The sequence below is a fragment of the Entelurus aequoreus genome, linkage group LG28 (assembly GCF_033978785.1).
Source record: "Entelurus aequoreus isolate RoL-2023_Sb linkage group LG28, RoL_Eaeq_v1.1, whole genome shotgun sequence".
In the NCBI taxonomy this organism is placed as follows: Eukaryota; Metazoa; Chordata; class Actinopteri; order Syngnathiformes; family Syngnathidae; genus Entelurus; species Entelurus aequoreus.
The window spans coordinates 1,326,213-1,342,229 of NC_084758.1; the positions used below are offsets into that span (position 1 = coordinate 1,326,213).

Sequence of the window (16,017 nt, forward strand, 5' to 3'; positions counted from 1 at the left end):
TATGTATATATGTATCTATGTATCCATGTATGCATGTATGTATGTATATATGTATCCATGTATATATGTATATATGTATATATGTATGTATGCATGTATGTATATATGTATGTATATATGTATGTATGTATCCATGTATGTATGTATATATGTATGTATGTATATATGTATGTATGTATGTATGTATCCATGCATGTATGTATATATGTATCCATGTATGTATGTATGTATGTATGTATGTATGTATGTATGTATGTATGTATGCATGTATGTATCCATGTATCCATGTATGTATGTATGTATATATGTATCTATGTATCCATGTATGTATGTATGTATGTATGTATGTATGTATATATGTATGTATGTATGTATGTATCCATGTATGCATGCATGTATGTATGTATGTATATATGTATATATGTATGTATATATGCATGTATGTATGTATGTATGTATGTATGTATCCATGTATGTATGTATGTATGTATGTATGTATCCATGCATGTATGTATATATGTATGTATGTATATATGTATGTATGTATGTATGTATCCATGTATGTATGTATATATGTATCCATGTATGTATGTATGTATCTATGTATGTATATATGTATGTATATATGTATGTATGTATGTATCCATGTATGTATGTATGTATGTATGTATGTATCTATGTATATATATATATATATATATGTATGTATGTATCCATGTATCCATGTATCCATGTATGTATGTATCCATGTGTCCATGTATGCATGTATGTATGTATGTATGTATGTATGTATGTACATACAACTTGACAATGATGTCGGCATCCTCCTCTTCTCCTTGCTTTTCCTGATAGATGATGACTTTGTTGACGGAGCCAAACTTGCCACACCTCACCTTCCAAGTATGTATGCATGTATCCATGTATGTGCGTATCCATGTATGCATGTATGTGTGTATGTATGTATGTATATATATTGAGGCAAAAGGAGCTCCAACCAAGTATTGAGTATTGTACATGCTCATATTTTTCATTTTCATACTTTTCAGTTGGCCAACATTTCTAAAAATCCCTTTTTTGTATTAGCCTTAAGTAATATTCTAATTTTGTGACACACGGAATTTTGGATTTTCATTTGTTGCCACTTCAAATCATCAAAATTAAATGAAATAAACATTTGAATGCATCAGTCTGTGTGCAATGAATAAATATAATGTACAAGTTACACCTTTTGAATGCAATTACTGAAATAAATCAAGTTTTTCAAAATATTCTAATTTACTGGCTTTTACCTGTATATATATATACATATATATACACACATCCATGTTTGTATACATATGTATGTATTGTGAAGTGTAAAAAAGGTGCAAACAATGAGTTTGTACAAGCAGCTTTAAATAAATATTTTTATTCTGTTATTGTCTTTTTACAGGTACAAAGCATACAACATGTTATATGTTATAGTTTTATAAAAAAGTGGAAAATGGGGACGTTACACAACGCATGTAACAGATGTCACAAAATAGGCTTTTTTAAACCCTTACTTTCCCCGAAAGTAAGAACACGTTTGCTTTTCGGCTTGTGAAAAATATGAATAAAAAGACAGCTTAAGTAGTTTTAAGTTAATAAAAGGTAGAAAAAAGGAGGGCGAAGGACCAGGACCAGGACGTGGATGACAAATGAGGCTTTCAACAACAATATACACACATTCAGTCTTTCTTTTGTCCTCTGGTCCTTCACGTGAGCAATGTTGACCCCGCGCCCCCATGCTGCCATCCTCAAATGTCCGTAAGGCAGGCGGCGTGCTCCATCCTCGCTCTTGGAGCGATGGTGCAGGCCAGGAATTCATCAGCACAGAAGAGTTGTGGTGTTGAGGCAGCGGCCATGTTGGTTTCCAAAGGCTGGCAAGCTTGGAGGTCTCGCAAGGCGCCGCCTTACTGCATTCAAGTCGTCTGTTATTCAGAAGCTCCCACCCAGCCAAATAAATATCCTCCTCCTCACACGTATTGTTCGGCTTCTCCTTCGGTGAGAATAGTTACAGAGCCATCGCCACTTTTCATCTCAATGTCTCTCGCCACCGCCGCGTCCTCAGGCAGCATGGCCAAGTCCTTGAACACGTCCACGTAATGTCCGAACCCGGGACCCCAGCTTAGGAGGTGGTCCCAGTTGAAGCCCCCGCCCGGAGGACCTACTTTGTGAGGCAGGGTGTTGTGCTGCTCGCCGGGGGGGAATTGGGCCACGCCGGGACTTCCCTCCGCCCGCCGGCTGGAGTACCGCCTCTGCTTGAGTCTGCCGCCGTAATCCTCGTCGTCCGCGTCCGACTCGTTGACTTGCGATAGTTTGGGGACGCGGGCGCCGTAACAGACGGGCTTGTCCCGGTCGTACTCCATCTCGGAGCAGGTGAAGGAGTCGTGCGAGTCGCTCTCTGAGGACGACTCCGGTGCGGGGATGCCGTCTGCGGGGTTGCGGACGCGCGAGAGCGGCCGGCGGCAGTCCTCTTCCGAGCTGGAGCGGCCGTGGTCGGCGCTGCAGATGCTGGGGTTGCGAGGGCGCGGGTTGTTGAGCCGCTCCACCTCCTCGATGGAGAGCCCCACGGGGGGTCCCGTCTCCAAGGGGATCTGCTCCACGGGCTGCTTCAGCCGGCTGCCGGGGCGAGACACGTGGCCGGCCATGGCCTGCGGGCTCTTACTGCGTCTGCCCAGCCGGGTGGCGTAGTTGAACATGGGCGGGGGCTGGCACATGTCGTTGGGGCTGCCCTCGCGGCGGGCCAGGTTGAGCTCCCTGGTGGGAGTGTTTCTGTAAAAGGAGGAGGAGGGCTTGGCGAAGGGGGCCGGCGAGTGCCTGGAAAGAGGGTTAGGGGTGGGGCAAGCCGAGTGGGAGTGGCTTAGGGGGGTGGATCTAAGTGCTTGTTGGTACTGCGGCTGGTAGGTGTAGCTGGTGGCGCCCAGGGGCAAGGGCGACTGGCGGGCAAAGCCCAGCGGACTGTGTCTCTGGATGGAGAATTTAGGCGTGTGGCTGCGGAAGTGCTTGTAGTGCTGAATGATGTCGGCGTCAGACGGAGCGATGCTGCTGGCGTTGTCGATGTCGTAGTGCTCCATGTCCGCCTCCTGACCACTACAGGGGGCGCACGGGGCACTGGGGATGGCCTCGTTGTTGTGAGGGATGTCGGATTCATCGTAGATCAGGTAAGGGTTCTCCCTCTCGATGATGTCCGGCTTTGGATTACCTTCCGGTTGCTTGCGCACCGTCATGTCGTCTCCGTAAGGCGGGATGTTGTCTGGGTCATCAAAGGCCACATTTTCGCTGCCTTTCTTCTTCTTTTTCTTTTTCTCCTTGGGTTTCTTGTCCTTGGGCTCCTTTGGCACTTTGGTGTTGTTGCGGCCTCTGCAGTGGTTGCACAGGATCAGCCCAAGCACCACCAAGGCCAGCACGGTGGCACAGCTCCCCACCATGGCGGGCACCGCCCAAATAGGCAGAACCATGGCCTCCGTCACGGGGTTTGGACTGCAGATGAAGCCGCCGTTGTTGGCCGTCTTGCAGGAGGTTCCTTGCGGGCACTGCACACCCAAGCACGCCACCAGGGTCTCGCAGGTCTTGCCGGTGTAGAACTCGGAGCAGGCGCAGGAGTAACCGGAATGGGGCTCGGGCACGCAGCTCCCGTGGTTCTGACAGGGGTTGGAGGTGCAGTCGCCTGGTGGCACACACTGGTAGGCGTACCACTGGTTGATGCACATCAGGCCGTCCCAGCAGGGGGCGCTCCCGCACAGGTCAGGACCCCTGCAGCCCATCTTCACTGACGGACTTGTCCGCGTTAAGGTGACAAGATGGTGTTGTCCGGCAAACGGCAGGTTGTGGTTGTTGTATTTCACGAAGGCCAAGCAGCCGTCGAAACCTGCACACACACACACACACACACACACACACACACACACACACACACACACACACACACACACACACACACACACACACACACACACACACACACACACACACACACACACACACACACACAACAGAAACTATCAGACGCTGCCAGGACACAAAGTTCTGCTTCTGTGACTTCCCAAACATACTACATGTTGGACATACTAATAACATTGTCTCACTGTAACAACCTTTCATTCATGTCATACATACATGGATACAGTATGTATCCATGTATGTATGTATGTATGTACGTATGTACATCAACCAAAGCAATGGTTGATATGGATGTCAACCATATCTATGGTTGATATCAATCATATGTATAAACATGTGTGTTTGTTCATATGTATGTATGTTTATATGTATGTTCATATGTATGTTTGTTCATATGTATATATGTTTATATGTATAAACATATGTATGTTTATATGTATGTATAAACATATGTATAAACATATGTATGTTCATATGTATATATGTTTATATGTATAAACATATGTAAAAACATATGTATAAACATATGTATGTTTGTTCATATGTATATATGTTTATATGTATAAACATATGTATGTTCATATGTATGTTTGTTCATATGTATGTTCATATGTATGAATATGTATGTTTGTTCATATGTATAAACATATGTAAGAACATGTGTATGTTCATATGTATGTTTGTTCATATGTATGTATAAACATATGTAAAAACATATGTATAAACATGTGTGTTTGTTCATATGTATGTATGTTTATATGTATGTTCATATGTATGTTTGTTCATATGTATATATGTTTATATGTATAAACATATGTATGTTTATATGTATGTATGAACATATGTATAAACATATGTATGTTCATATGTATGTTTGTTCATATGTATGAACATATGTATAAACATATGTATGTTCATATGTATGTTTGTTCATATGTATGTTCATATGTATGAATATGTATGTTTGTTCATATGTATAAACATATGTATGAACATATGTATAAACATATGTATGTTCATATGTATATATGTTTATATGTATAAACATATGTATGTTTATATGTATGTATGAACATATGTATAAACATATGTATGTTCATATGTATGTTTGTTCATATGTATAAACATATGTATGTTCATATGTATAAACATATGTATGTTCATATGTATGTTTGTTCATATGTATGTTCATATGTATGTATAAACATATGTAAAAACATATGTATAAACATATGTATGTTTGTTCATATGTATATATGTTTATATGTATAAACATATGTAAAAACATATGTATAAACATATGTATGTTTGTTCATATGTATATATGTTTATATGTATAAACATATGTATGTTCATATGTATGAATATGTATGTTTGTTCATATGTATAAACATATGTAAGAACATGTGTATGTTCATATGTATGTTTGTTCATATGTATGTATAAACATATGTAAAAACATATGTATAAACATATGTATGTTTGTTCATATGTATATATGTTTATATGTATAAACATATGTATGTTTATATGTATGTATGAACATATGTATAAACATATGTATGTTCATATGTATGTTTGTTCATATGTATGAACATATGTATAAACATATGTATGTTCATATGTATGTTTGTTCATATGTATAAACATATGTATGTTCATATGTATGAATATGTATGTATGTTCATATGTATGTTTGTTCATATGTATAAACATATGTATGTTCATATGTATGAACATATGTATAAACATATGTATGTTCATATGTATATATGTTTATATGTATAAACATATGTATGTTTGTTCATATGTATAAACATATGTATGTTCATATGTATAAACATATGTATGTTCATATGTATGTTTGTTCATATGTATGTTCATATGTATGAATATGTATGTTTGTTCATATGTATGAACATATGTATAAACATATGTATGTTCATATGTATAAACATATGTATGTTCATATGTATGAATATGTATGTATGTTCATATGTATGTTTGTTCATATGTATAAACATATGTATGTTCATATGTATGAACATATGTATAAACATATGTATGTTCATATGTATATATGTTTATATGTATAAACATATGTATGTTCATATGTATATATGTTTATATGTATAAACATATGTATGTTCATATGTATAAACATATGTATGTTCATATGTATGTTTGTTCATATGTATAAACATATGTATGTTCATATGTATGAACATGTGTATAAACATATGTATGTTCATATGTATATATGTTTATATGTATAAACATATGTATGTTTGTTCATATGTATAAACATATGTATGAATATGTATGTTTGTTCATATGTATAAACATATGTATGTTCATATGTATAAACATATGTATGTTCATATGTATATATGTTTATATGTATAAACATATGTATGTTTGTTCATATGTATGTTCATATGTATGAATATGTATGTTTGTTCATATGTATGAACATATGTATGAATATGTATGTTTGTTCATATGTATGAACATATGTATAAACATATGTATGTTCATATGTATGAATATGTATGTATGTTCATATGTATGTTTGTTCATATGTATGTTCATATGTATGAATATGTATGTATGTTCATATGTATGTTTGTTCATATGTATAAACATATGTATGTTCATATGTATGAATATGTATGTATGTTCATATGTATGTTTGTTCATATGTATGAACATATGTATAAACATATGTATGTTCATATGTATATATGTTTATATGTATAAACATATGTATGTTCATATGTATATATGTTTATATGTATAAACATATGTATGTTCATATGTATAAACATATGTATGTTCATATGTATGTTTGTTCATATGTATAAACATATGTATGTTCATATGTATAAACATATGTATGTTCATATGTATGTTTGTTCATATGTATAAACATATGTATGTTCATATGTATGAACATGTGTATAAACATATGTATGTTCATATGTATATATGTTTATATGTATAAACATATGTATGTTTATATGTATGTTCATATGTATGTACATATGTATAAACATATGTATAAACATATGTATGTTCATATGTATAAACATATGTATGTTCATATGTATGAATATGTATGTATGTTCATATGTATGTTTGTTCATATGTATGTTCATATGTATGTACATATGTATAAACATATGTATAAACATATGTATGTTCATATGTATAAACATATGTATGTTCATATGTATGTTTGTTCATATGTATGTTCATATGTATGAATATGTATGTATGTTCATATGTATGTTTGTTCATATGTATGTTCATATGTATGAATATGTATGTTTGTTCATATGTATAAACATATGTATGAACATATGTATAAACATATGTATGTTCATATGTATATATGTTCATATGTATAAACATATGTATGTTCATATGTATGTTTGTTCATATGTATAAACATATGTATGAACATATGTATAAACATATGTATGTTCATATGTATATATGTTTATATGTATAAACATATGTATGTTTGTTCATATGTATAAACATATGTATGTTCATATGTATGTTTGTTCATATGTATAAACATATGTATGAACATATGTATAAACATATGTATGTTTATATGTATGTATGAACATATGTATAAACATATGTATGTTCATATGTATGTTTGTTCATATGTATAAACATATGTATGTTCATATGTATAAACATATGTATGTTCATATGTATGTTTGTTCATATGTATAAACATATGTATGTTCATATGTATAAACATATGTATGTTCATATGTATGTTTGTTCATATGTATGTTCATATGTATGAACATATGTATAAACATATGTATGTTCATATGTATAAACATATGTATGTTCATATGTATGTTTGTTCATATGTATAAACATATGTATGTTCATATGTATGAACATATGTATAAACATATGTATGTTCATATGTATGAATATGTATGTATGTTCATATGTATGTTTGTTCATATGTATGTTCATATGTATGAATATGTATGTATGTTCATATGTATGTTTGTTCATATGTATAAACATATGTATGTTCATATGTATGTTTGTTCATATGTATGTTCATATGTATGAATATGTATGTTTGTTCATATGTATGAACATATGTATAAACATATGTATAAACATATGTATGTTCATATGTATAAACATATGTATGTTCATATGTATAAACATATGTATGTTCATATGTATGTTTGTTCATATGTATAAACATATGTATGTTCATATGTATGAACATATGTATAAACATATGTATGTTCATATGTATGAATATGTATGTATGTTCATATGTATGTTTGTTCATATGTATGTTCATATGTATGAATATGTATGTATGTTCATATGTATGTTTGTTCATATGTATAAACATATGTATGTTCATATGTATGAACATATGTATAAACATATGTATGTTCATATGTATATATGTTTATATGTATAAACATATGTATGTTTATATGTATGTTCATATGTATGTATGTACATATGTATAAACATATGTATAAACATATGTATGTTCATATGTATAAACATATGTATGAACATATGTATAAACATATGTATGTTCATATGTATATATGTTTATATGTATAAACATATGTATGTTTGTTCATATGTATAAACATATGTATGTTCATATGTATGTTTGTTCATATGTATAAACATATGTATGAACATATGTATAAACATATGTATGTTTATATGTATGTATGAACATATGTATAAACATATGTATGTTCATATGTATGTTTGTTCATATGTATAAACATATGTATGTTCATATGTATAAACATATGTATGTTCATATGTATGTTTGTTCATATGTATAAACATATGTATGTTCATATGTATAAACATATGTATGTTCATATGTATGTTTGTTCATATGTATGTTCATATGTATGAACATATGTATAAACATATGTATGTTCATATGTATAAACATATGTATGTTCATATGTATGTTTGTTCATATGTATAAACATATGTATGTTCATATGTATGAACATATGTATAAACATATGTATGTTCATATGTATGAATATGTATGTATGTTCATATGTATGTTTGTTCATATGTATGTTCATATGTATGAATATGTATGTATGTTCATATGTATGTTTGTTCATATGTATAAACATATGTATGTTCATATGTATGTTTGTTCATATGTATGTTCATATGTATGAATATGTATGTTTGTTCATATGTATGAACATATGTATAAACATATGTATAAACATATGTATGTTCATATGTATAAACATATGTATGTTCATATGTATGAATATGTATGTATGTTCATATGTATGTTTGTTCATATGTATGTTCATATGTATGAATATGTATGTATGTTCATATGTATGTTTGTTCATATGTATGTTCATATGTATGAATATGTATGTTTGTTCATATGTATAAACATATGTATGAACATATGTATAAACATATGTATGTTCATATGTATATATGTTTATATGTATAAACATATGTATGTTTGTTCATATGTATAAACATATGTATGTTCATATGTATGTTTGTTCATATGTATAAACATATGTATGAACATATGTATAAACATATGTATGTTCATATGTATATATGTTTATATGTATAAACATATGTATGTTTGTTCATATGTATAAACATATGTATGTTCATATGTATGTTTGTTCATATGTATAAACATATGTATGAACATATGTATAAACATATGTATGTTTATATGTATGTATGAACATATGTATAAACATATGTATGTTCATATGTATGTTTGTTCATATGTATAAACATATGTATGTTCATATGTATAAACATATGTATGTTCATATGTATGTTTGTTCATATGTATAAACATATGTATGTTCATATGTATAAACATATGTATGTTCATATGTATGTTTGTTCATATGTATGTTCATATGTATGAACATATGTATAAACATATGTATGTTCATATGTATAAACATATGTATGTTCATATGTATGTTTGTTCATATGTATAAACATATGTATGTTCATATGTATGAATATGTATGTATGTTCATATGTATGTTTGTTCATATGTATGTTCATATGTATGAATATGTATGTATGTTCATATGTATGTTTGTTCATATGTATAAACATATGTATGTTCATATGTATGTTTGTTCATATGTATGTTCATATGTATGAATATGTATGTTTGTTCATATGTATGAACATATGTATAAACATATGTATGTTCATATGTATGTTTGTTCATATGTATAAACATATGTATGTTCATATGTATAAACATATGTATGTTCATATGTATGTTTGTTCATATGTATAAACATATGTATGTTCATATGTATGAACATATGTATAAACATATGTATGTTCATATGTATGAATATGTATGTATGTTCATATGTATGTTTGTTCATATGTATGTTCATATGTATGAATATGTATGTATGTTCATATGTATGTTTGTTCATATGTATAAACATATGTATGTTCATATGTATGAACATATGTATAAACATATGTATGTTCATATGTATATATGTTTATATGTATAAACATATGTATGTTTATATGTATGTTCATATGTATGTATGTACATATGTATAAACATATGTATAAACATATGTATGTTCATATGTATAAACATATGTATGTTCATATGTATGTTCATATGTATATATGTTTATATGTATGTATGTTCATATGTATAAACATATGTATGTTCATATGTATGAATGTTCATATGTAGGAACATATGTATGAACATGTGTGTATGTTCATATGTATGTTCATATGTATGAACATATGAACAAACATACATATGAACATACATATGTTCATATGTATAGGCCAAAAGCAAAATCATTAGTGAAATATGTCTATTTGAGGCTTCCTAAGAAATAAATTGCAATGGTTTAACAAAAATGACAGACAGGAATTAAGTTGAAGCTGTTAAGTTAACACACTTATATTATTGTTAAGTTAACACACTTATATTATTGTACAGTCTGCCACAAATATGGAGCAGGGTGGGTATTGAACCCAGTACCTTTCATTGCGAGTCAGCAGTCCTAACCTCTGGTCTATGCTGGGTTTTGTCAAGTAAAGATAGTGTTCATAATGGAGGACTACTACTACTCAGTGAAGTATGATAGAGGGAGAATGTCAACATGTTGTGTTGAAAGAAAGGCAGACTAGCTCACTGTGTAAGACTGACTGCTGCATGCCATGCATGTAGTAATCCACCACTTGGAAGTATGTATGTAGGCCTTTTTGTTTCACCGCCATTATAGTTGGACATATATATCTATATATATAGGTATATATATATATATATATATAGAGAGAGAGAGAGAGAGACAGAGAGAGAGAGAGAATACATACATGTATTCATACACCGCCATCATAGTATATATATATATATATATATATATATATATATATATATATATTATATATATATATATATATTATATATATATATATATATATATATATATATATACTATGATGGCGGTGTATGAATACATGTATGTATTCTCTCTCTCTCTATATATATATATATATATAGAGAGAGAGAGAGAGACAGAATACATACATGTATGATACATATATTAATACATACATACAAGAAGCTTTCATTCATAAGTCCAACATGGTCTCAGAAGCTTTCATTCATTTAGTGTGCAACTGATAATATTTATTTATTTAATCAGGATTATTTATCAACTATTTTAACTCTTTATTCTGCTATTTTCTGTTTTACTTATTGATATTACTACTGTTATTCTTAGTATTTGTATATATTTATTATTTGTACTTTAATCACAATTATTTATCAACTATTTTAAACTCTTATATTCTATTTTGGTATTTTCTGTTTTATTTATTGATATTACTGGTATTCTTAATATTTAAAGTTTTTAAATCTGGCTTTTTACGAAATATTGTATTTATTGTTAATATTACTACTTTGTTTTATTATTTATGTTTTATTCAGACTTATTTACATTTTTTAACCATTATTCTGTTATTTTTTGTTTTATTCATTGCTAATATTACCACTATTCATTTGTACTAATTGATGTTTGTATTTATATGTTAATCAGGCTTTTTTAAACTCTTCTTCATCTTTACTCTTTTATTTCCATTTATATTATTCTTACTTTTTGATGTTATTTATTTATTATCCATATTTGATATCAGGTGTATTTATCTTTTTGATCAACATTTTACACTCTTTTTCATCTTTATTGCTATTATTATTATTATTACTCATTTATTATTATTATTTTAATCACTCATATTTATGATTTTAATCACAATTTTTAGTGAACATGTTTTAACTTCTAATTGTTTGTGTTATTTTGTGTTTCATGTATTGCTATTATTGCTACTATTCTACTATTAATTGTGTTTTATTTACACTTCAATCATTGCTACTATTCTACTATTGATTGTGTTTTATTTACACTTTAATCATTGCTACTATTCTACTATTGATTGTGTTTTATTTACACTTTAATCATTGCTACTATTCTACTATTGATTGTGTTTTATTTACACTTCAATCATTGCTACTATTCTACTATTGATTGTGTTTTATTTACACTTTAATCATTGCTACTATTCTACTATTGATTGTGTTTTATTTACACTTCAATCATTGCTACTATTCTACTATTGATTGTGTTTTATTTACACTTCAATCATTGCTACTATTCTACTATTGATTGTGTTTTATTTACACTTCAATCACTCATTTTCTACTTTTCAAGCAGCCTTTTGCTTCAAAGCTGTTGGAGCTTGATGGTGTTATTGTGCATTGGTGGTGTTATTGTGCATTGGTGGTGTTATTGTGCATTGATGGTGTTATTGTACATTGATGGTGTTATTGTGCATTGACGGTGTTATTGTGCATTGATGGTGTTATTGTGCATTGGTGGTGTTATTGTACATTGATGGTGTTATTGTGCATTGATGGTGTTATTGTGCATTGATGGTGTTATTGTGCATTGACGGTGTTATTGTGCATTGGTGGTGTTATTGTGCATTGATGGTGTTATTGTGCATTGACGGTGTTATTGTGCATTGGTGGTGTTATTGTGCATTGGTGGTGTTATTGTGCATTGATGGTGTTATTGTGCATTGATGGTGTTATTGTGCATTGGTGGTGTTATTGTGCATTGACGGTGTTATTGTGCATTGATGGTGTTATTGTGCATTGACGGTGTTATTGTGCATTGGTGGTGTTATTGTGCATTGATGGTGTTATTGTGCATTGATGGTGTTATTGTGCATTGATGGTGTTATTGTGCATTGATGGTGTTATTGTGCATTGATGGTGTTATTGTGCATTGATGGTGTTATTGTGCATTGGTGGTGTTATTGTGCATTGATGGTGTTATTGTGCATTGGTGGTGTTATTGTGCATTGATGGTGTTATTGTGCATTGGTGGTGTTATTGTGCATTGACGGTGTTATTGTGCATTGGTGGTGTTATTGTGCATTGGTGGTGTTATTGTGCATTGGTGGTGTTATTGTGCATTGATGGTGTTATTGTGCATTGATGGTGTTATTGTGCATTGGTGGTGTTATTGTGCATTGGTGGTGTTATTGTGCATTGGTGGTGTTATTGTGCATTGGTGGTGTTATTGTGCATTGGTGGTGTTATTGTGCATTGGTGGTGTTATTGTGCATTGATGGTGTTATTGTGCATTGGTGGTGTTATTGTGCATTGGTGGTGTTATTGTGCATTGACGGTGTTATTGTGCATTGGTGGTGTTATTGTGCATTGATGGTGTTATTGTGCATTGATGGTGTTATTGTGCATTGGTGGTGTTATTGTGCATTGATGGTGTTATTGAGCATTGATGGTGTTATTGTGCATTGATGGTGTTATTGTGCATTGGTGGTGTTATTGTGCATTGATGGTGTTATTGAGCATTGATGGTGTTATTGTGCATTGATGGTGTTATTGTGCATTGATGGTGTTATTGTGCATTGGTGGTGTTATTGTGCATTGGTGGTGTTATTGTGCATTGGTGGTGTTATTGTGCATTGATGGTGTTATTGTGCATTGGTGGTGTTATTGTGCATTGGTGGTGTTATTGTGCATTGACGGTGTTATTGTGCATTGGTGGTGTTATTGTGCATTGATGGTGTTATTGTGCATTGATGGTGTTATTGTGCATTGGTGGTGTTATTGAGCATTGATGGTGTTATTGTGCATTGACGGTGTTATTGTGCATTGGTGGTGTTATTGTGCATTGGTGGTGTTATTGTGCATTGATGGTGTTATTGAGCATTGGTGGTGTTATTGTGCATTGGTGGTGTTATTGTGCATTGATGGTGTTATTGTGCATTGATGGTGTTATTGTGCATTGACGGTGTTATTGTGCATTGATGGTGTTATTGTGCATTGATGGTGTTATTGTGCATTGGTGGTGTTATTGTGCATTGCTACTGACCTGCGGCGGCTCCACCCGGGACTCCACCCAGGGACAAGGTGGAGACGTGCAGCCCTCCAAAGTGGTGTGTGTGGTGGTGTATGAGGCGAGCGTGGGTGTGGTCCAGCAGCAGCAGAGTGGTGGTGCAGTTCCTGAGCAGCAGCAAGACGTGCCACTGACCGTCTGACATCACCACCTCACCCACGCTGCGCTCCACCTTGCCACCTGCACCCGCCTCCGACACGTAGTGGATGTTGCCCTTCCTCAGCTGGGGAAGAACACAACTGCATCACTTCTCTCACAAAGCTTTTATTTTGAAATCAGCTGCTGTGTCATTATTTTGAAGTTCCATCCACCAAACATGACTTTCAGTTGTTTGTGAAGGCCAAAAGTGATCAGGAGGCCTCCACTGTCTGTTAGTTAGTTAGTTAAATAGTGGTTAGTTAGTTGGTGTAACACATTTGCTTGTGTCGGCTAGTTATTTGGATGATCTAGTTTGTTGTTTAGTTAGTGTTGGTTACAGTTAAATAGTTTGTATGTTATCTATTTGCTGGTGATTTTTTATTCATCAGTTAGTTAGTTAGTACGTTTGCTCCTTAGTTCTCTTAACTATTGTGTTGTTTAGTTTGTGTCATATTGACCACAGCTGTTATGGTTATGTGTTCCTTAGTTACTTGCTAACTTGAATATTTGTTCAGTCATTTGCTTATTTTTTTCAGGTGTTGGTTTGCTAGCTGTTGATTAGTTAGTTGGTTAATTAGTTACTCAGATAGTTGTTTAGCTAACGAGTTACTTTTTGGTTGGTGTTGGGTAGTTAGTTAGTTGTCCATTCACTGGCCTAGAGTTGTGTATTTGCCAGTGTATGTTAGTTACTGGTATGAATTGTCCTAATTAGTTAGTCCATTATTGATTGGTTGGTGAATTTGTTTGATCTATTCACGTATTTGTTGGCGTTACGTATTTGCTTGTCTCTATTAGTTAGTTGGCTTTCTTTTAGGGATGTCCGATAATATCAGCCTGCTGATATTATCGGCCCATAAATGCGTTAAAATGTAATATTGGAAATTATCGGTATCGGTTTTTTTATTATCTGTATCGTTTTTTTTTGTTTTTTTTAAATCAACATAAAAAACACAAGATACACTTACAATTAGTGCACCAAGCCAAAAAACCTCCCTCCCCCATTTCTTTCTGTTATCAATATTCTGCTTCCTACAATATATATCAATACAGTCTGCAAGGGATACAGTTATTAATATTAACAATATATATCAATACAGTCTGCAAGGGATACAGTTATTAATATTAACAATATATATCAATACAGTCTGCAAGGGATACAGTTATTAATATTAACAATATATATCAATACAGTCTGCAAGGGATACAGTTATTAATATTAACAATATATATCAATACAGTCTGCAAGGGATACAGTCCGTAAGCACACATGATTGTGCGTGATGCTGCTCCACTAATAGTACTAACCTTTAACACTTCATTTTACTCATTTTCATTCATTACTAGTTTCTATGTAACTGTTTTTATATTGTTTTACTTTCTTTTTTATTCAAGAAAATGTTTTTAATTTAGTTATCTTATTTTATTA

At 32.3% G+C, this 16,017-nt stretch overlaps 1 protein-coding gene across 1 annotated transcript in view; it reads right to left on the reverse strand.

Moving 5' to 3' along the window:
• Positions 1–1,415: 1,415 nt before the first annotated feature.
• fat4 (FAT atypical cadherin 4) overlaps positions 1,416–16,017 on the reverse strand; it is a 190,440-nt gene continuing 175,838 nt past the window's right edge. The window contains exons 16-17 of the mRNA XM_062039710.1: positions 14,430–14,676; positions 1,416–3,892 (exon numbers count right to left, since the gene is read on the reverse strand). Of these exons, the coding sequence (XP_061895694.1) occupies positions 1,998–3,892; positions 14,430–14,676 (2,142 nt within the window). The 3' untranslated portion in view covers positions 1,416–1,997. The remainder of the gene's footprint in view (positions 3,893–14,429; positions 14,677–16,017) is intronic.